The 21,461-nt window shown below is 37.3% G+C and overlaps 1 protein-coding gene across 1 annotated transcript; it reads left to right on the forward strand.

Annotated features, from left to right (window-relative positions):
* Nucleotides 1-811: 811 nt before the first annotated feature.
* ENTPD1 (ectonucleoside triphosphate diphosphohydrolase 1) lies at nucleotides 812-15,047 on the forward strand. Its single transcript, XM_015816261.1, has 10 exons — nucleotides 812-954; nucleotides 3,746-3,870; nucleotides 4,469-4,586; nucleotides 7,512-7,662; nucleotides 8,439-8,598; nucleotides 9,080-9,316; nucleotides 11,117-11,374; nucleotides 12,913-13,020; nucleotides 13,341-13,478; nucleotides 14,432-15,047. The coding sequence occupies exons 1-10, from the start codon at nucleotides 951-953 to the stop codon at nucleotides 14,636-14,638; spliced, it is 1,506 nt and encodes a 501-aa protein (XP_015671747.1). The 5' UTR covers nucleotides 812-950; the 3' UTR covers nucleotides 14,639-15,047.
* Nucleotides 15,048-21,461: the final 6,414 nt, after the last annotated feature.

Consider the following 21,461-nt stretch of genomic DNA (forward strand, 5'->3'; position numbering starts at 1 on the left):
CTGGCCTTCAGATTATCCAGTAGTGCATCTGTCCCTGCTTGTAATTGCTATAATTGAGTCCATCCACTTTGTTGCTAAATCTTTCTTCCTTTCATCCTTTCTCATCATTACAGATTTCTCCCAAGAGCTACAACAGAGCAGAACAGAACTTTACAGTATTTTGGTGACTGACCAATAAAAATACAATCAATAACTGAACAACACAAAACTATTGTGTTGTGTTGTGTGGTTGAACTATTATTAACCATATTCTGATTTCTCTTTAGATCATATTAATCTTTGCTTTTTACTAAAGATTTTCAGAGAGCCAGTTTTTGACATATTGTGTTCAAGATACAATATTTAAGCGTGGGCATTTTATGCCTCAACTGAAAATTCTGAGTCAATATTCTGAGTCGATACTCTGCTTCTACAATGTTCAGCTTTTGCTTCCAAGAGTGTTATGGAGAAAACTCAATTTTCTTCAACTGCCTGCAGCATTCTGATCTTTGCAGATATAGATACCCAGTATCTGAATAACTTCCAAGAGCTTAATGGCAACTTTAGCAAGAGCTATTCTGTGGTGCATTTCTTGATTGCTGGTTCCTAAAAGGCAGAAGCTGTCTTCAATATCTTCATTGTCAATTCTAAGTCTGGTTGCTGTAACTATTGTCATAAATTGATCTTATTTATTTTTAATCTTAGTCCCATTTTATTATTGTGCTCTTTGACTTTAATTACTAGAAACTGTAGAGCTATGAATATAAACTATACTGACATGAAATTTACTGCCATTGTTGATCTCACTCTTGTCTCTAGTGCATCAGCTATAACACACTACTGAATGCTATTGACCTGATTTTGCACATGCAGCATCTGATAAGCAAATTGATTGGGGGCTTTACAGATATTTCTATTCTTCACATCAGCCAATGTGAAAATCATCAGCCAATCACAGAATTGCATCAGGAATGGGTGAGTCATCTCTAGGATTCTTCCATTACTCTTCTCCAAGGGGAATATTTTTCTAAGTCAGAAAGGAACTCAGAGAAGAATGGCATTTAAATTTTTCTTATCTTTCTTTCATCTATTCAACAGGCAATAGCTGCCAATTTTCAGATTCCTTTCAGCTCTCTTTGGCAAAGAGAGGGATAGTTTCCATCATTTCATTGTTTCAGTAGTTCAGTCTTCCACCAAATTGGTAAGGGCCATTGAATTAAAGCATTTACTGTACATCAGAATCCCCCAATTTTTCAGCTTTGCAAACCGGCAGTGGGGAGGGGGGAGAGGGAATGGTTCCACACAAGGTGGGCAAGTGTGTGCATGCAGTTCCATTTGCACGAACAGTGTGCCCGTGTGCCCACCGCTTCTGCAAATGGAGCACATGTGCACGGCTCACTCACGTGAGTTGGGATGCGCCTGCACACATGCACATGCCACCGGCCAGGTTCCAAAGGTTCAAGGTCCGATAGTGAGCTGCGGCCCAGGGATTGGGGACCCCTGCTGTACAGTACTCCTTTCTATGTAGGCTGGTAATTCTGATAGGCACTTTGGTGTCCATCATTTTAAGGGCTCTTGGTAGACTGGTGGCAAACAAAATTTGCTGGCAACTAAAGGTGAAGAGGCAGAGCAACAATAGATAAACTAGATCTTTTTTTAAAGAGCACAGTCACACATAAAATAATAAAAAGCAACATTAAAAGAGTAACAGCAATAAATAATATATATTGTACCAAATTATACATGCTTTCCCCCCTTAAACATTAAGTAAGCAATCCTGTACATTAATTTATAGCACTGAATAAAGTCCTACAGAAAGTTAGTCTTTGGGTGTTGGATGTAGAATTTCAGCTTTAAAGCAATTACTATACCTGATAGAAAACTTGTTAGATCTTTTCTGGGATTATCCCATCCCCTCCTCCTCTTCCTATCACAAAATACAAAGACTTGCAAATAGAAATAGAACAATTGTGGCAAAAGAAAGCAAAGATAGTACCAATAATGATAGGTGCATTGGGTACACTCCCAAAACATCTGGAACACCATCAGCACTGACAAAAACATCATCAGTCAATTGCAAAAGAACCTTTCCTTGCAACAGCTTACATTCTATAATAATACCTTTAACGCCATCAAATAACAACATCTGCCTATCCCTGGTCTCCTTAGGAAAGACTCAGTAAAAATGCCAAATCCAGTTCAAACATCTGGCTGATTGTGCAACCAACCACAACAATAAATTAAAAATCATATACCCATATAAACTTAAAAATTGTATATATAAGTTGTTTGCAGTAAGGGGCAGAGGAAACAAGTATTTTACAGTAGAGATAAAATATGAATGCCAGTGGTACTAAGTAAGGCCATAATCAGTCATAGCCAGCCCAAATCATAAAATATTATCTCAGTTAAAGAAGTTAAATAAGCTTATAATATGCCACACTGCTTAGGATAAAGAGGCTTGGAAAAACAGCAGCATTGGAAGGAAAACATGGGCAACTTTATTTCTTGAACTGTATGTATTAATTAGTTAATTTTAAAAATAGCAGAAACATTTCATATTCTTAAAACAATTAGTTAATTACAATTAGATAAAGCAAATTCCAGGGAATTATTTACTCTAGCAAAATATTTGTTAATATCCTATAAACCAAAGTGTTTTTTCTTACCTACTGATGAGATTCAATGGAAGTAGATGGAAGATTTAAAATTCCCCATCTAAGCCAAGAAGGCCAAACCATAATACTTTTCTCACTGGATTTCTAAATTTATTAACCATGATTAAATAGTATTTCATTCCTGATTTTAAAAGGTCCATTAGGTGGCAATTGTCATTACAGTATATTTCTACATTAACTTTGGAACATTAATATTGTTTGATCTCTAACCCAAAACCTGGGAGTCTGAATTTTCTTATCTCTCTCATTTTAGTAGAATTTCTAACATAAATGCACTTGTTATATTCTATTGTACAAGATCTTGAACTCTGATATTTTGAGCCTTAGTGATGTCAAAGAAGTTGGCATAAAGTGGGAAAGGGAAATATTTTTTCCTACTTTTAAGCTAGAGCTTCTAAAAAGATTCAAATTTGCATGGAGTATATTAACAAGAAATTAACCTGGGAATAGTAAAACTGGCAACTTCATGAAAGTAACAAATGTCTAAATATGGCTCAAAAACATTGTATTCATGAAATAAACATCAGTCCCTAAATGATATTTTGACAAAATTCCAATCATTTCAAACTGCTGGCAACAATATAGTGAAGTCTGAGCCAGGAAAAAGGCCAGAAATAATTTGTTTTGGAATTTTAGATCTCCAGCTGCATTGATCCCGGAATAGATATGCAGAAACCCAAAATAAAGCAGAGGCAGAGGGGATTGTGCAGCTGGGCTGTGATCTTCCCTCTATTAAGTGGTGAGTGACAGTAAATGCCAGTAGTGCTAGACTTCAGAAACAATGGAATTGCTTTTGACCAGTATTTTCCAACCTTGGCAACTTTCAGATGTGTATACTTCAACTCCCAGAATTTCCCAGAATGCTGGCTGAGGAATTCTGAGAGTCAAAGTCCACATATCTGAAAATTGTTTGACAAACAATTAGACCCTCTCATCTTTTCTATAGCAGAGCCCAATTAGACTTGACTCTAAATTGAGAGTTAATAATAAAAAATATCTGTGGAAATGATGTTCCTGTGTGGGATATGTTGCGACATTTTGTATTGTATTGCTTCTAATCTTGTTTTTTTCCTTTGTTGTAATTGCAGGTATCATGCTGAGAAAATATTCTCACCTGAAATACATTGTTATTGGATTATTCTTGCTGGTGGCTCTTATTACTTTAATCACTGTGGCTATCACACAGAATTTATCTTCCACCAGGAACTGTAAAGTAAGTACTTACCTGCTGAACTGTTGTGCTTCTAATCCTATTAGACACAAATGCAGAGCCCACATGAAGACTAAAATCAGATGTGTATTAATGCATTCACTATCGCGTGCTTCTTTTTGTTGGAGGCTCCAGGCAACAGTAATATCTCCCTTTCTCTTCCAATAGAATCCCGGAAGGATTGCCCACAATACAAAGAATGCTCTCAATATATCTTATCCCCTATACACAAGTAACAGTCTTAGGCTTTAAGCTTCCTTAATAGTACCACCTTACATTTCCTTTTATTCTAACATTTTCCACAGAAACCTTATGGTATATAAAATCTGCTAGTACCGTAAGTATAATGTAATGGTGGAACTAGTTACCAAGTTGGATGGTGAACTCTTCTACACTGAAGGTCTTCTCACTAAGGCTGTATGGTCATTTGTCAGGAAAAATTGCCCAGAGTACAGGGTTGGGTTCAATAATATAAATGTGATTCTGTTTGTAAGAGAACTCCACTACATGACACTGTTCGCAAAGATACATTTTATCATCTTCTTTCAGTACAGTACCCTGAAATTTAAAAAGCAAATTTGTGAGTTTGTCTCTCCTGCAGTATGGGATTGTGTTGGATGCCGGTTCTTCCCACACAAGTGTGTATGTATATGAATGGCCAGCTGAGAAAGAGAATAATACAGGAATAGTGCATCAGATTCACGTATGTGAAGTAGAAGGTAAGAAATTGGAAAATTGACTTGACTGCAGCCATTTTTTGCTCATTCTGGGTTGCCACAAGAACGGGAGGGAGTGCAGAGGATTTCTACTAGTCTAAACATTTTACATGTTCCGTGGGAACCAAGGTCATTTCTGTTAGTTAGGTGGGGGTGTGAGCATTTAGTTAGAAAGCCCGCCAAATTCTTCTAGTGGGGAATGTAGCTAATTGCATAGCACTGGGGTGGGGAGTTCAACTTTGTAATATTGTTTCTCTTTGAAGAGAACTTTAGACTTGGTTTCTCTTTTGACTGGGCAGATACTATGTAACCAATAAACATGTTCTTTGAGGAAATCTCAAGCCTCGGAGTTCTGATTTATTTGGTCTTGTCTATTGGAACCTTGACAGACTTTTTGTAATAAATTAACCATCTCCATGGAGTGTGATGGACTGTGTGAATGAGGAAAAAAGAGGCTGCCCAGGAATAATCAGACAAGAGAGGCAGGAGCTCCCAAGGGCTTAACAGAGAAAGAAATTTAGGAAGGACTCACCCTATTTTTTTTAGTTCTTCAATACAATTTTAAAGTTAAAATAACTATAAAATGCTGAATTTAAGCAATTTAATGGGAGTAGTGTATGTGTGAGATAAGAAAAGGGAAGGAAAAAGCACTTGCTCATTGTAAGCCTGAACAAACTTTCACTGCTGAAAAACACCACATAAAAATTATAATTTGTGTTCCTTGCAGTGAATCCTAAACTGTGTCAAAGGATGTAATTTATACTCCTACACAAACTTATGGGTCCATCAAATTGTTGCTATGATCATAGACCAACTTAAGGGTGGGATACAACAATAATTTTAAAAAACCTAAAAAGTAAAACAAAAATTACATAAAATAAAAAACATAAAAATGCATTTAAAAAAGCTAATGTATGTATGTTTGTGTACACAGTTTTAAAAAATCTATAGGGATGTGTCAAAACACTAGATAAATACAAAAAACATAAAAGTTAATATATGGCTAATTCAATCTATCATAATGCAAAACACTCTAAACTAATAATGTAAATTTCATCTGATGGATTTTAAGTGCTGCTGTGCAGCCCAGCAACACTGTAACTTATTGCTATTTTCAATTAACTTGAGTCTGGCATGTACAGTAGATACTGGCTATTCTTAGTCTGAGCTGATCATGGTTATCCTGTCTAGGAATTACCATCTTGATTTAGTGGGAGGGCTTGATATCTTTAGTATACCTGATAATAATGCCAGCTGGGGTAAGACTTTGTAATGGGGTCAACTTTATCAGTAACAACACATAAAGCTAAAAGTAATCCATAAACAGAGGTGAGGGTAATGGGGCTTTGCAAGCATGAGGGAAACCAATCCACCTAGGAGGAGAAATTCCAATACATAAAAGATGGCAGTGAAAAACCATTTCTACTTACTGGAGTAAGGAATAAGGTTGGGGAAGCCAGAACTGTTCCCAGATTCAAAGAAACTGTTTATAGCAGTGTTTCTCAACCTTGACAATTTTAAGGCATGTGGACTTCAACTCCCAGAATTCCACAGCCAGCATTGCTGGCTGTGGAATTCTGGGAGTTGAAGTCCACATGCCTTAAAATTGTCAAGGTTGAGAAACACTGGTTTATAGCAACATGGATCAGGTATCAAAGGTAGGGTGTAAAAATGCAATAGAAAACCCTAGAATTAAAACCTTTGAGTAAAGTTCTGTATCAGGGCTTTGATTTCTGGATACTGCAGTGGAATAATATTATGTATTTATATGACTTCACTCATGTCTGCGCTAAAGAGACCAACCTTTCTGAGTCATGTCTGTGAGCCTTTTGCCAAGTGGGCCAAGACATAAATAAGGATTAAGTGAATGGTGTTAAGATTTACAGCCAGGCTCTCTGTCAACCTTGACAGTTGTCAAGATAATTTTAAGATGTAAGTGAAATGTTTGGACTTGTTTAGTGCCAGATGATGAGTTAGGAGATTGGAAGGTACTCCAATACTGTAGTTACTAAGGAACCATAGGTAAGAGCACCAAACTCTTCACAAGTAGATCGGAAGATGATCGTGTTACCAGATCAAAACCACCAGGAAGTCTGAGAGGGCATGAGGGTAGGGGAGGGAGGGAGTGCAGACAAGAAGGACAGATGACAAAAGCAACATTGCACTGCCAAAGGGCAAGCTCCATCCTTTTGTGCTTGTATGATAATGCTGCACACACACATGAAAGGGGTAAAGTTCATACTGCAATACTGCTTTCATTATTTTCACAAAAACTTTTGACTGTACTCTCTCCCTTCCCCTCCCCCCCTCTCATGTATATGCCTCTATTAGACAGGACTATTGAAAGAGGAGTTTCTTATTGTACAGTATAAGGACATATTTAGCTGGAGCACAGAATGTTAAAAATTTTAACCAGGAAAAATCTGATGTCAAAAAGGAATGGAACATTATAAGCTGTATGTTTTTGGAATAAGTGGACTGAAATGGACCACTTTAAATCAGAATATATGATATACCGCTCAAGACCATATGTATTTTTTTATTTTATTTTTATTTATTAAATTTATATACCGCCCTATCTCCCTTACGGGACTCAGGGCGGTGAACAGGCGATACTAAAAACCACGATAATAAATAAATAGTTTCTGTTCTAAAATCGAATTAAATAACAGGCCTGTTCTAAAAACACACCCATACAAAAAAGGAGAGGACCCCAAAAAAGGACCTCACACAGTATGTGCCTCACTGAGCAATTAACAAGATTGTCTCTATTAAAAATAATGGATACCAGATTAATGCCAATAATGTTCATACAAAGGTATGCACCAACTATAGATGCAACTATGGAAGAAATTGACTGATTCAGCTTTTATTTTGAAAAAAAAAATGGATTAGTTAGGGAAAAGTATTCTGCTTTTCTTCTTTCAGGTCCAGGGATCTCATCATATTCTAATGCTGTGGAAAATGCCAGTGTCCCCCTAAAGCACTGTATGGATTCAGCAAAGGAGATTGTGCCACAGGGAAAGCATCAGGAGACGCCTGTTTACCTAGGGGCAACAGCTGGCATGCGGCTGCTGAGGTACCCTAGGAAAAGCAGCTGCACTTTTTTATGTTTTGTAGGGATGAGCTCAGAGAAAACAGGCTTTTAAAGTTTATTTGGATTGGACGTGATAGGAATTTTTCATCAGTTTCCATGAGATGCTTGTATTTTGCAAGCCTGCTATTTGTGTATTTGGTTACATGTGAATGTATTTCACTGTAGTTCAGTTTAGCACATATTTCTGGATCTGGTGCAACAAAAATTTTGCGTGCATTCCTATTTCCCTGTTCTTTCAGCTTTATTGGTTTTGTGGATTAGAATTCTTAGCTAACAAAAGTCAGTGAGGGTGGGAATAGAAGGCATCTCTCATATTTAAATTGTGATATCTAGAATTCTGCCATAAGCCACTGCTAAATTAGGGTGTGCCATTGTTTGTGGCACCTGTTCCGCAGGTCACCTGCCTTCTTTCTATGCCAGTGTTGCCATAGTCAATAAAGGCCTTGGAGACAACCTTTTGGGGTGACTCCTACCTATAGCTCATATTCAGAAAACAGAGAATCGCTTGTAAGTTCTTTTCGATGTTATGTTATTTTAAGAATACCATATGAAGGTAATCAGGGAAAGGCTGAAGGGTTTAATGGGACAATAGACCAGATGAGTCTTTCTCCTTCTCCCATCTTCTAAAAATTCATTTTGGACACTAAGTATCTTATTATCTCACCATTGTCCAGAATGCCTTTTCAAGAAAAATAAAATAAAATATGAGAACTGTTCCTAAGGTATTCTATATAATTTCCCCCTCTTTTTACACGCAGATTGAAAAATAAGGATGCTGCTAGGAAGGTTCTCTCTGCAGTGGAGGAAACATTGCGTATATATCCCTTCAAGTTCCAGGGCACCAGGATTCTCAGTGGTGAAGAAGAAGGTGCTTATGGCTGGATCACCCTTAATTACTTGCTGGGCAAATTCACAGAGGTAATGTGACATGTCAGAAAAGCAAGTGATGACCAGGAATTCTCACTTGCTTTGGTTTTCTAACAGTCCTTCTTTTCTTCAATTCTATTCAGAGCTGTAAGAGATTATCAAACATTAAAATGGAATATAATCTAACAAATTCCACAGGATTATGATAGGATTGGAAGGGGATACTGACCCTAATCCCATATTACAACATGATTGTTAGAGGACTCTTACTTCAGCTTCAACTGATACAGCAAATGGGTGCCTAGAATTTTCTATTTTGTTCCAGTCTACTTACCCTTACAAAGTTTTCATAATATTCCATTGGAATTTGCCTTCCTAAAATGTGAGGTCTTTATTCTAAATTCTTCATTCTGGGAAAATAGAGAAGAGGTTATGACTGTGTGATATTGCTGAGGTCTTATGTCCTGTTGTAGTCCTGTAGGTCTGGCTGTTATATCTCTCAGTCTAACTCTCCAGTTTGTTCTTCTTGCAGTCTATCTGGCCAAGAGTATTTGGACATACATTCTTCAAAAGTAGGACAACAGGAGCACTGGATCTTGGAGGAGCATCTACACAGATTACCTTTGTACCAGATCCAGATAAGATTGAATCATCTGCAGATATAGTAAATTTCCATCTCTATGGCAAGGAATACATGGTATATACACATAGCTTCTTATGTTACGGGAAGGACCAAGCTCTCCGCCTCAAGCTGTTACAAGATGTTCTTGTAAGTAATGGGTATCAATCATTTTCTTAGATGGTGTGTAATGAAACTGATACAGCCTGCCTATGCATTAGTTTGCTCCCTTTAATACAGGTAGTCCTCGACTTAACAACTGCGTTTGGAACCAGAATTTCCTAAGCAAGGTGGTTGTTAAAAGAGTTGCATCCTACTTTACAACCTTTTTGCTATCTGCAATGAATTTTGCTTGCCCCATTGACTTTACTTGTCAGAAGCTGGCTGAGAAGGTCACAAATAGTGATCACATGTGCCCAGGACACTGCAACCATCATAAATTCATACCTGTTGCCAAATATCTGAATTTTGGTCAGGTAACTGTGTGAATGCTGCAACAGTCACAAGTGCAAGGACCAGCTGTAAGCCACTTTTTTCAATATCACTATAACTTTGAACAGCCTCTAAATGAGTGGTCGAGGACTGCCTGCAATGCAATTACAGTTGTATTCCTTCCCACTAGAGCAGTAATCCCCAATATTTGTAGCCAGGGGGGAGGGGAACCGGGTGAGTGGTGGGCCAGTTCCAAATAGACCCCTGCCCAGTAGTGGGCTGTGCCCCAGTGGTTGGGGACTGCTACATTAGAGGTATCCACAGGATAGGATCCAATGAAAATACATCCTTGTGATACAGACTCGATATTTGTGGGATGTGCTACATATGGAGCAGAGTTTGTGTCACAATATAAATCTGCTTTTGTCATTTGCTCCCTCTTGAGCCTCTCTGCAAATATCTTACCTTCTAACTAGCTGAAGCTAGCAAGATATGGCTGTGCTTTAATTACTTTACCCTTTCCTTCTCTCAAACTGTGAAATAGAACATACCAGTGCATATTGTGTTGTATACAATAATTGGGATTGTAAGATAAAAGCATGAGTCAGACAATATTCCTGCAGAACACTAGTTATTTTGTGAACTGGAAAAAAAAACTGGATAGCAATTTCTGCTGCTAATTATTCTCATACCTTTTTAGTAATACCATAACCATATTATACCATTAAGCAGCTTTTCCTTGTCTGATGCTATCTAGCTCTGTTGATCTTCAATTTCCATCATCCCAGTCAATGTATTACATATGGAGAGTATATAAGGATGGGAATACATCCTACAGAATCAAGATTCAGAGGACTGGACCAAAATGAATTGAACATATCTTATGCCCCTGTTTACTTTTATTACTTGTCTCAGCTCAATAGTAATTTGAATTTAAAGAAAAAGGCATAGAAGAACTTTGACTTTGAGATACTTATTCTTAGATTAACAGTTTATGCCTTCATCTCAGTCTAATATTATATTAAATCTTGAGGGTCAATTTCTTCATTGTTCATGCAATCCACTTAGATTCATCTAAAACATGAGCTGGGTAGCAAATTTGATAATTAAATACACAAACAAACACACATTGTAGGAGCACTGCATAGGAAAGTATGTACATAGAGGATTGTTATAATTTTTCTTCCTAAAGTATTTCCTTCGTTTCATTATTGCGTATGTTTGTTAATTTTAAAAAAAATTGAATACTTATATAAAATATGTAAGGATTCAAGGGTACAAATGTAGATTCAAGACAGGCATTTATTTTCTGACCTAGGCCTCACTGTTCCCCTGTCCAGGTCTATGACTGAAGCATGCATAATGTTACATCTACATACTTGGGTTTATTTAGTTTTGGCTTAGTATGATTTTTTTCAATCCAATCATTGTGGATTGTAAGCCATGGTGGATGGTGTGTAATGTGATAAGTGAATGTACTGGGACTGTGATTGCTAATGAATTTTTAAACTTTTTTAGTCTTCAACAACTGATAGACTCCAGGACCCATGTTTCCACCAAGGATATGCGAGGACACTTAATGTTTTTGATCTGACCACAAATCCCTGCACAGCACGTAACGTCACTGTACCGTATTCTCAGATCCAAATCCAAGGTGATGGGAATTATGAAAAATGCTTAGAAAGCATCCAGAGAATCTTTAAGACTAAAGACTGTCTTTACTCCAGCTGCTCATTCAATGGCATTTTCTTGCCTGAGGTGTCTGGAGAATTTGGGGTGAGTCTTTTTAATACATTGACAGCTTGGCAATGAACTAAAAGATATCTGTGATGCTCTTTCTTGTTTTAAAAGAATCCGCCCTATTATCTTCAGTAGTAGTCTTCCGCCAGGTTGGAACTGCAAAAACAGAAGCACTAAAAAAAATCAGTGTAATCAAATTACTGACTTTAAGGGCAATCTGTAACAAATCAAGGGTGTAAAAAAGACCACAGGCGCATGCTGACTGCATGATGATTACATACCACTATCATAAAGGCTGAATCATGGCATTTGTGCGATGGCATCATTACACAAATATTGTTATTTGCTCCTGCTTGATATTCCCCATATGCAACCATGTATTTAACCAGCTTCCTGTTTATTTAAGGCAGTGTTGCTCAGTTTTGGCGACTTGAAGATATGTGGACTTCAACTCCCAGACTGGTTGGGAAATTCTGGAAGTTGAACCACACTTCTTCAAGTTGCCAAAGCTGAGAAACATTGGTTTAAGGGAAATGTTATAAAGCAAAACTTACCAACTCTTTTTTCCAGAGACACATTGATACAAAGGCACAATTTTAAAGTAATGACTACATTTCCATAAACATTACTTTAACAGATACTGTGCAGAACCTGGCAGTTGTAGATGTAGCGCTATAGCATTTCCACTGGCAGAAAACATCCAAAACAAATTCAGAAAGGGGGGGGGTTCCCTCAAGAGTCTATAGATGGCATACTTGATTTGAGTTCCCCAAAATAAAGAGCTGGAAACTTGGTAGAGCTCCTTTCTCAGCTTTTGCCCTGTTCAGCATGAGCCAGAAGAGCTTTAGAAGTGGCAGATGATCTATCGCTGTGCTCTCTTTCATGAAGTAGCTGCTCCATTTTCTATTGTTAACAAGTGATTTCTATTTGCAAATAAAGTTATATGTGTACTTGTTGACATGAAGCAATAGAAGAAGCCCCTGAGTTGTTCTTCTTACATGTAGTATTGGAGCTCCCAGCCATGAATAGAAAAAGCATAGCTTAGGGGTAAAGTTACTGCCACTTTGCAGGTGGAAAGTCTCACATTCATTGTCTGTCATTTCTAGTAAAAAGGACAAATAGCAGTGATGTGGCTCAAGTCCTGGAAACTGATGTAATTCAGAATAATTGGCTAAAATAAAGTTGGATAGTTCATGGTCCAGTATCTTATTTCTTATGTACATCAGGTTCTCGTCTATCATAATATGGTTTATTTATTTGGACATAACATGTTATGTCAATGTAGCAATTGTGTTTTGTTCACCCAGTTACATTATGTGCAGTTTCCAACCAATCATTGAGTACAGACAGTTGTGGACTAGATCGATAATTTGAACAATATATCTGTATTTGTTCAGAAAACATTACCTTTATGCTAAATATTGCTGATAGCAGCATTTTATTTCCATTAATTTATAAAATTTGTAGGGTACCCCAATTTATTAAGATTCTGAGAGGCTTACAAAAATACAACTATAAAAAAAACACGAGTCTCTTTTTCTTTCCTGAATAATTTCATATTACTTGATCTTCAGGCATTTTCTGCTTTCTACTATGTAATGAATTTTCTAAATGTGACCGAAAAACCTATGGACCAAGTGATAGAGACACTGAAGAACTTTTGCTCCAAATCCTGGAATGAGGTATGTCATTTTTTCAAACAAAAAGAGCATGATCTTGATTCAGACAGCGAATAGCCTCCAATTAGTGCTAATTGTGTGAGATTAGTTCTGCTTGATTCTCCAACTCAAAAATCAAAGCGGGAAAGATAAATCCCTAAAACCCACTTACCCTACAAACGTAGAGTCCCCGTGGCATGTGAAAAGGATGTTCATTTGAAAACGCACAAATGGATTGCGATAGCTCCAAGGATTAATATTTATGTGGAAGACAGAATACCTCAGTCTCTATAAAAGAGGAGAAAAACCAAAGAAATAAACTTGTTTCCCTTTTCTCTCTCTAGGTGAAAGACGAATTTCCTAAGGTAAAAGAGAAGTACCTGAGTGAATATTGTTTCTCGAGTACGTATATTATCTCCCTGCTCAGCCAGAGATACAACTTCACTAAGGAAAAATGGCAGAATATCCACTTCCTGGAGAAGGTATCTTTAACATTCAGAGGTAGAAATTAAGAAGTGGTGGTGGAGATTTATTTTAGAAGCTCACAAAAACTACAATACAATCTAAAATGTATCAGTTGGTTAAAAAATCTTTTACACTAATATATGGCAGAAACCAAAGACAAATGCAAGCCACAATACAAATGTCTTCATAAATCTGCAAGAGACACCCAGAGGTAAGGCTATTCACATTTTATAGGGCAAGATAGTCTGCAGTGTTGGTGCAGCAACTGAAAAGCCTTATCCCTCACCCTGTCTCACTCAGGTGGGATACAGAGGATGCTGTCTAGTATTTTATGAAGCAGGTAGATCAATATGACAGGAAGTGCAATATCACGAGCACAAAACATTAAGAACTTTGAAGACCAGGAGTAACACTTTGAATTGATTCATACAGCATGGTTATCTTGGTTGTTGAATTTTCTGAAAATTTTCTGAATGTTCATAATCTGTTGAATCATAAGCTAACTAAAAGGGCCAGCTATGGCCTTATGTAATTTCACAGAAAAGCAAGCCACCTTAAAACCAATCGATCTTAGCAGATAGTGTGAATTCAGCTGCTAAACCTGACTCGATTAAACTTATTATGCAAACTTAGCCACTGAATTGTTGGAGAAAGTTGCATGCGAGCCAATTTGGTGTAGTGGTTAAGGCTCCAGGCTCGAAACCAGGAGACTGTGAGTTCCAGTTCCATCTTAGGTATGAAAGTTGACTGGATGACATTAGGCCAGTCACTCACAGCTCAACTTACCTTACAGGGTTGGAAAAATAAGAGGAGGAAGGAGTATTAGATATGTTCATAATATGAGTTGTTTATAAAAATAATAAAGGTGGAATATAAATAATAAATATTTTTTTTTAAATATAGTGTTTGCACCACTTTTCTCGGAGTTGCTTGATATTTCATTGAGTGATTCTTGTCTCCTTCATTTCAGATTGAAAAGAGTGATGCAGGATGGACGCTGGGCTATATGCTAAACCTTACCAACATGATCCCTTCAGAGCAGCCCTACACACATCTCTTGTCTCACACAGGTTTTATCAGCTTCATGGTCATCTGCTCTGTTCTAGTGATGACTCTGCTCTTAGTAGGCTGGATGATGTATCGTAAACCAAAGTGCCTGAGAAAGGAGATAATTTAGGGTGCAGAAGGTAGTATGACACATCTATGGAAACACTGTGGTCAAGATCAGGAGGTTGTACTTTCCTTACTCTGCTCTGCTAAAATATCTAGTTTATATGAGGGCTTTCTGGACCATTTGCTCTGGCACCAACAGATGCCAAAACAACAGCATGCTACCATTTTATTCATCTCCCTCAGATTGAAGACTCACTTTTAATCCTACTCTAATTGAGGATTGATAAATTCTTGCACCCACTCAGGTGTGCCCCTCTCTCAGGTATGCCACTTCATACATTGCTTTGGTCCTGGAAATACAGCACAGGGACATCCAGTCAGAAATGATGGGCTGAACACTGCAAGGACTAACTTAAACGGATAGCTGCAGCTGCTCTTGGATTCGGTGTTTTCTTTCATTCTACTGGAAAAAAAACACAAGCATTCAGAAATACCACCTACTGACCCTACCCAATTACAGTTTTGAAGTACTCCTTTATCAGATTTGTGATAGTATTTGTATTATTTCATTGTAATAGCATTTGTAATAATTCATGTATGAAAGAGGATGAAAGTGAAAACCTTTGACAATTCCTGGGACAATTCCTGGGAGAAGAAGGGAAGAACAACCCAAAGTACTCTCTACTAAAAGCTAAAGAACAAAATATAGCTAATGAATTTGCAGCTTGACCCAGAAAAAGGAGCAGTAAATTATTCCTGATGTGTAACAGTTGGTACCTGAATAACAGGCCTTGCACTGATGAACTGTTTGTTAAGTGTTTGGGTTCACTGTCAGCTGCCTTATGTAAGTTATATAGTTCTTGGACACTGATGTTTGATTTCACACTGTATGTTATAAAAATCCATTGGTATTATTATCATTCAAAAACTGTACTGGAGAAGGAAGAAACAAACCCTTTGCACATGTTTGCAATGCAGAAGTTCTTAAGAGCAGAATCCGTGGAAGAAGAATTCCTTCTTACAAGCACCAAAAGAATGTTCCTAGGAAAAAACTAAATATGGTTTGATTTGCACTGAGATTTTATTGTAAATTAGGAATACAGGTAGTCCTTGACTTACAAAAGTTCATTTTGTGATTGTTCAAAGTTACAACAGCATTGAAAAAAGCAACTTATGACCACTTTTCACACTTTACGATCATTGCAGCATCTCCATGGTCACATGATCAAAATTCAGACACTTGGCAACTGGTTCATATTTATGACGGTTGCAGCGTTCCAGGTTCATGTGATCAACTTTTGCAATTTTGCAATTTTCTGACAAGTAAAGTCAATGGGGAAGCCAGATTCACTTAACAACCGTGTTACTAACTTAACTGCGATGATTCACTTAACAAACAACTGTGGCAAGAAATTTTGTAAAACTCACTTAACAAATGTCTCACTTAGCAACATAAATTTTGGGCTCAGTTGTGATCGTAAGTTGAGGACTACCTGTATGGTCAAAGCATTTCCAGCGTTCCTATAACAAATGAGCCAGCCTGTTAATCTAGTGTCTGCTGATTAGCCAACCTAAGTTATCCTCTGGTAACATTATGGATCCAGCAACATTTGAAAAGATCTTCAATCAGCAGACAACCTCCCTGTACATCTGTTCCATTTTTGCTATTTGCTTCAGGATAGCAACATTCCTGCCAATCTCAACTCTTCTGGAGAACCAGATCAATGGAATAAGTCTGTCATCCACCAATAATAACATGGCTTTAGTTAGGGAAGATTCATGCAGACAGAGCTGATACAGTAGGGGGAAAAAAAGAGTAAAAGCCAGTTTGGCCTAGGGGTTAAGTCATCAGGATAGAAAGTGGGAGACCGTGAGTTCAAGTCTCACCTTAGCCATGAAAGCCAGGTGGGTAACCTTGGGCCAGTCACTCTATCTCAGCCCAACCCACCTCACAGGATTGTTGTGGGGAAAATAGAAGGAAGCTTTGAGTTATTTGTAAAAATAATAAAAGTGGGATATAAATTAATTAATTAAATAAATATATGTGGTCAAGCAGATTTTTCACCCACCAGCTTTCCAGTTTTCAGCAGATTAACTGTATCTTGTGTTGCATATTAGATCAAACCTGAGAGTTTAAATACCTTCAGGATGATAGAATCACATGGTGGAAAATATGAGGAGATAATCACAGATCCAGACGCTGATAGTTGATCTAGCAGACATCCAATACTGGCATTAAAGGAACTAGGAACTAGGATAGATATATAATTTTGTGCTGTTTTGCTAATTTAAGGAATCTGCTTTTATTTAGCTCATAATTATAGAAATAGAAGAATAGAATATAGAAACATTGTTTAGTATAATGAAGAAGTGGTTCACATTTGTTAAGCATTGGTCCATTTGGGGAGTTTCTTAAACTATAGTAGCTTATTCATTCTTAGCTATAAACCATATTTTATAAACTACAGTGTCTGAGTTGACACATTGTACTAAGTCATAACATGGTGTGTTTTGTCTTAGTAAAATGTATAACTCTAAAATTAACATGAATTTTACATGGCCCTTCTTTTTTAACATAGAATGTTTTTCAACAATATGGTTCCCCACCTCAGGAATTTTATTTCAAAGAAGCATACTTTTGACAAGTAATGGCATGGATTACCCTTTAAAAGAGTTTGCAAAGAAATGAACGAGAGTAGTATTTAAAATTTGATGAATAGAAGTAGCAGTATGCTTCAATAGAACTTGAATGAGAATGCTGAATCAGAATATGAAACATGCTCATATCATATTCATGCCAGGTAAGTATTGGCTACATTTATGTGTCGGACTCGGAATTATTGGGAATCTTGCCTTAGTGAGAATAAGCAGTACAGTATATACTATGCCACATATTCACATGCCAATTACTCAAAATAAGCATTCATTTTGCACTAATTCTTTAAAAGCTTTTTCACGAGTCACCAAATGCCTTCATATTAGTGAACTGGTTTTCTAGATGAGTTGCATTTAAACTCACTCATCTTTGCACATTCAGAACCTTCCTTAATCAAAATATAGAATAAATGAATAAAAATAAATAACAATGTTCTACCTACTTTCCAGCTACTTCGGAATTTTAATAAGGAAAAAAACCAATTGACATTCTTTCAGTATCTTTCTGCCTTACTGGTTGGACTGAGATAGTCACTAGAACAAGTGACAATGTCTTTATTTCTGCCAGTCTGATACTACTCAGATGTGCTGGACTACCATCAGCATCATCCCCAGCTAGCATGTCCAATCCTCTTGTTGAAAAGATGGTGGCACTGATGGTCCTACATTCCTGGAAGGCCCCATGGTTGGGGAAAGCTTGTCTACCTCTTCATATTGATCCTAGTTAATAGGTGTCTTTTGTGATTTAATCTGTCCAAATTACACAATGTATTAGGTCTCTTTTCCAGTTACTGGGGTTGCTGCTGAATTCATACTCTTTAAAGAGGCTGATTTGCAAGAATTCCAACTGTAGGCATGTGATGGGAAGGGAATTAAGTGCAAGGAATGTACAGTATATTATTAAACATCTATGCCTAGTAGCCTCTCTGGGCTGCAGGCTTGGAGGAAGAATAATTCAGGACAGGTGATGCTGGGATGCTGTCACATACTTCCTGAAAATAGTTTAAACCTTGTCTTTCCTGTCCAAATGAAACAAATATTCACTTTATACATGTGTACATCTCTGTATTTATATGGAATATTAAAGATGTTTTGATTAATGTCATTTGTGTTTGTCCATTATTTCCCAAATGGAGTGAGAGAACAATATGGCAAGAGAAACAATATGTCAGGTGTGAAAGACCAGGTCCACACATGAAGGTTCAATTAAACTGATTTATTGCTGAAAGCCTAAGCAGAGAACTTTTCTCAGCTAACAGTCAGCATCTGCCTAGTTACATAAGGGTCAATGTTACTAGTTCTCTTGTGGCTATGTAGGGATTCTAGGCTCACTCCCCTTTTCACTTCACCTCCGGGTTCTGCCATCCCTTCTCCTATACAATTTGACCCAGAAAAAAATAGCAAAAATGCCCAAATGTGGGATTCCAGCAGTTTCACTGTTTACAGTTTAAAATTTCACTGATGCATTCCAGAAACTCAAAATCAGACTGTCTTAGCAAAATTCCTGCTCATTTCCCTGAAACACAAAGCTATGGGGATTGTTCTGCTGAATTAAGGGGGGAATTAGGAGATATTAAGGTTTAGCTCTCATATGCAGTAAGGCAGTATTTAGATGATAAAACAGAATAATTCATACTGCAGGTATCAAGAATCTCAGGTTTAATACTCTCTGGAAAAAAATCTCTTCAAGAAAAAGTCAAATGCAGCAAAGGAGATGAAGGATTTACTAACTTTCCCAGTAGACTCATTGTTAATAATCTGAGATAAAGGAACAATTGAAAATTCCACTAATATCTATATTTATTTTTTTCAGAATCTTTATGTCTCATTTTCTTGCCACGTGTAACCCAAACCTTAACTGTTCCTTTATTCTGCATTTTGGTCATCATCACTGATTCAGCTATCTTCTTTTACCCCTTAGGCAGATCAGAAACTTGAGTCAAATTAGGGATGCACCAGAGCTGAACAAATGGATGTTTCAGTTCAAGATGTGGTCAATTCCGCTCTTTCGATTGTTTGGGTGATTTCAAATTTTTGGAAAGATTTGAAGATCTGGAAATGATTTGGAGATCTGATGACTGGGTTTTCCAGGTCTTAGCATTACTGCTTCTTTCTTCCAAAAGGAAAATAACAAGAGGAAGATTAAAAATCAAAAGGGGCCTGGTAGCAACTTTTCAGATTAATAATTTTTTAAAAGATGTAACATTTCATAAACCACAACCTCATCAGAAGCATGGGGTAGCTAAATTGATGTAAGGTTTAAAATGAAATGAGTCAGGGGAAGGGAAAATGGGGTTTTTATGCAGATGCAGGACACATGTGAAAAAGATTGCAATTACCTTATAAATTAACAAGTATAGTATGATATGTTAAAAACCCATTTTGTGTTGAGATTATATAAAGTAGCCTAAAACCAAAAGATGAGTTTCTTTGTTCCAAAGCATATATTGGAGCTTCATGGGAAGTTTATACTCTGGTATTACTTTGTTCTTATTTTGATCCTATATCAAACTTATATATCTCTTAAGCATTTTCATAAGTTCTGATCTGTTTGCCCTACATAAAATCCAGAGAAAATTGTTGGCAGATGATGGCATATATAACATTAGAGGAAGAACATAGGAAGATACTTCTACTTTTGTGTGAAAATGTTGAGGTTACACCATTTACATTGGTGTAAGTGAATTTGTTTTAGGGTCTGGTTCCTATGTTAGCATCATTAGAATAGAATAGAATAGAATAGAATAGAATAGAATAGAATAGAATAGAATAGAATAGAATAGAGCTGGAAGGGACCTTGGAGGTCTTTTAGTCCAACCCCCTGCTCAAGCAGGAGGCCCTTTATCATCTCAGACAGGTGATTGTCCAGTCTCTTTTTAAAAACTTCCAGCGATGGAGTGCCCACAATTTCTGGGGGTAAGCTGTTCCACTGGTTGATTGTCTTCACTGTCAGAAAGTTTCTCCTTAATTCCAGGTTGCTTCTCTCTTCCAGCCATTGTTCTCGTCCTTCCCTCTGGTGCTCTGGTGAACAACCTGACCCCTCTTCTTTGTGGCAGCCCCTCAGATACTGGAATACTGCTATCATGTCTCCCCTATTTCTTCTTTTCTTTAGACAGCTCCAAACCCAAGTTCCACAGCCGTTCTTCGTACGTTTTGGTCTCCAGGCCTTGAATCATCTTAGTTGTTCTTCTCTGAATTTTTTCCAGACTCTCAACATCTTTTTTGTGATATGGTGACCAAAATTGGCTGCAATGTTCAAGGTGTGGTCTTATTAGGGCTTTATAAAGTGGTATTGCTTTGTTGTTGCTTGTTTGTGAGAATTTCCTTCAAGCTAAGCGGTTGGTAGTAGGCAAGTACAGGTCTATCAACCAGTGCCTATGAAAGTACAATGTCATTGTTCAGTATGAATTGTAGCTTGTTAATAATATGCTTGAATGACTTGAGCTTTGAGCTGTAGATAATAACTACCGCTGTTCTGTTACTCTGTTTTCATGGTCTGACTTTTAATACCACCCTGGGAAATAAACTAGCTCTGTTGGTTTATCAATGGATGGGTAGTTCTGTCTGCTGAATGCCTGGTTTAATTCCATCAGTTGAGCATCTCTGTTAAGCAGGTCAGAACAAAGGCAATTATAGCATATGCCCTGGCTTATTGAGATGAAATTGGAGATCTGTTCTGGGGTGGAAATTGTATAGAGGGAAGAAGGGATGTCATGGATTTTATTACATTGACACAAAGTAACCAATCCATGCATTTTATTACTTCTGCGCACCCTGCCTTTCAGTCTGACTCAGTGCTAATCTGCTATTTGCATTTCACCCTTCTCCTGAAGATGTATTGTTTGAGTTTTATCTCTTCCTGTAACCCATATCTTATATCCATATCTCATAATACCTTGTCTGCCATATTGCAGGCTAAAGTGGGCCTGGTCTCCTTAATAGTAGCCTGCATAATGCCCTCTATGTTGATTGGGCTGATAAAGCTGCTATAAATGGCACAAAATAAGCCTGAAGAAGAATCAACATTTGAAGCACAATTTATTAAGAAATGTGAGGACACATCTTCTGTATATGTGGTTTGATAGATGCTGAATTTGAGATGTTGCAAAATGAATGAACATGAGAATTATCCTGAATTGTTATGATGCCATTAATAAAGCAAATATATTAGAAAGGTTTGAAGTTAGGCCAGACTTACATCAACTGGAAATGTAAAGCACTTTTGTGAGCAT

The sequence above is a fragment of the Protobothrops mucrosquamatus genome, unplaced genomic scaffold (genome assembly GCF_001527695.2).
Source record: "Protobothrops mucrosquamatus isolate PMUCROS unplaced genomic scaffold, P.Mucros_1.0 scaffold419, whole genome shotgun sequence".
Classification (NCBI taxonomy): Eukaryota; Metazoa; Chordata; class Lepidosauria; order Squamata; family Viperidae; genus Protobothrops; species Protobothrops mucrosquamatus.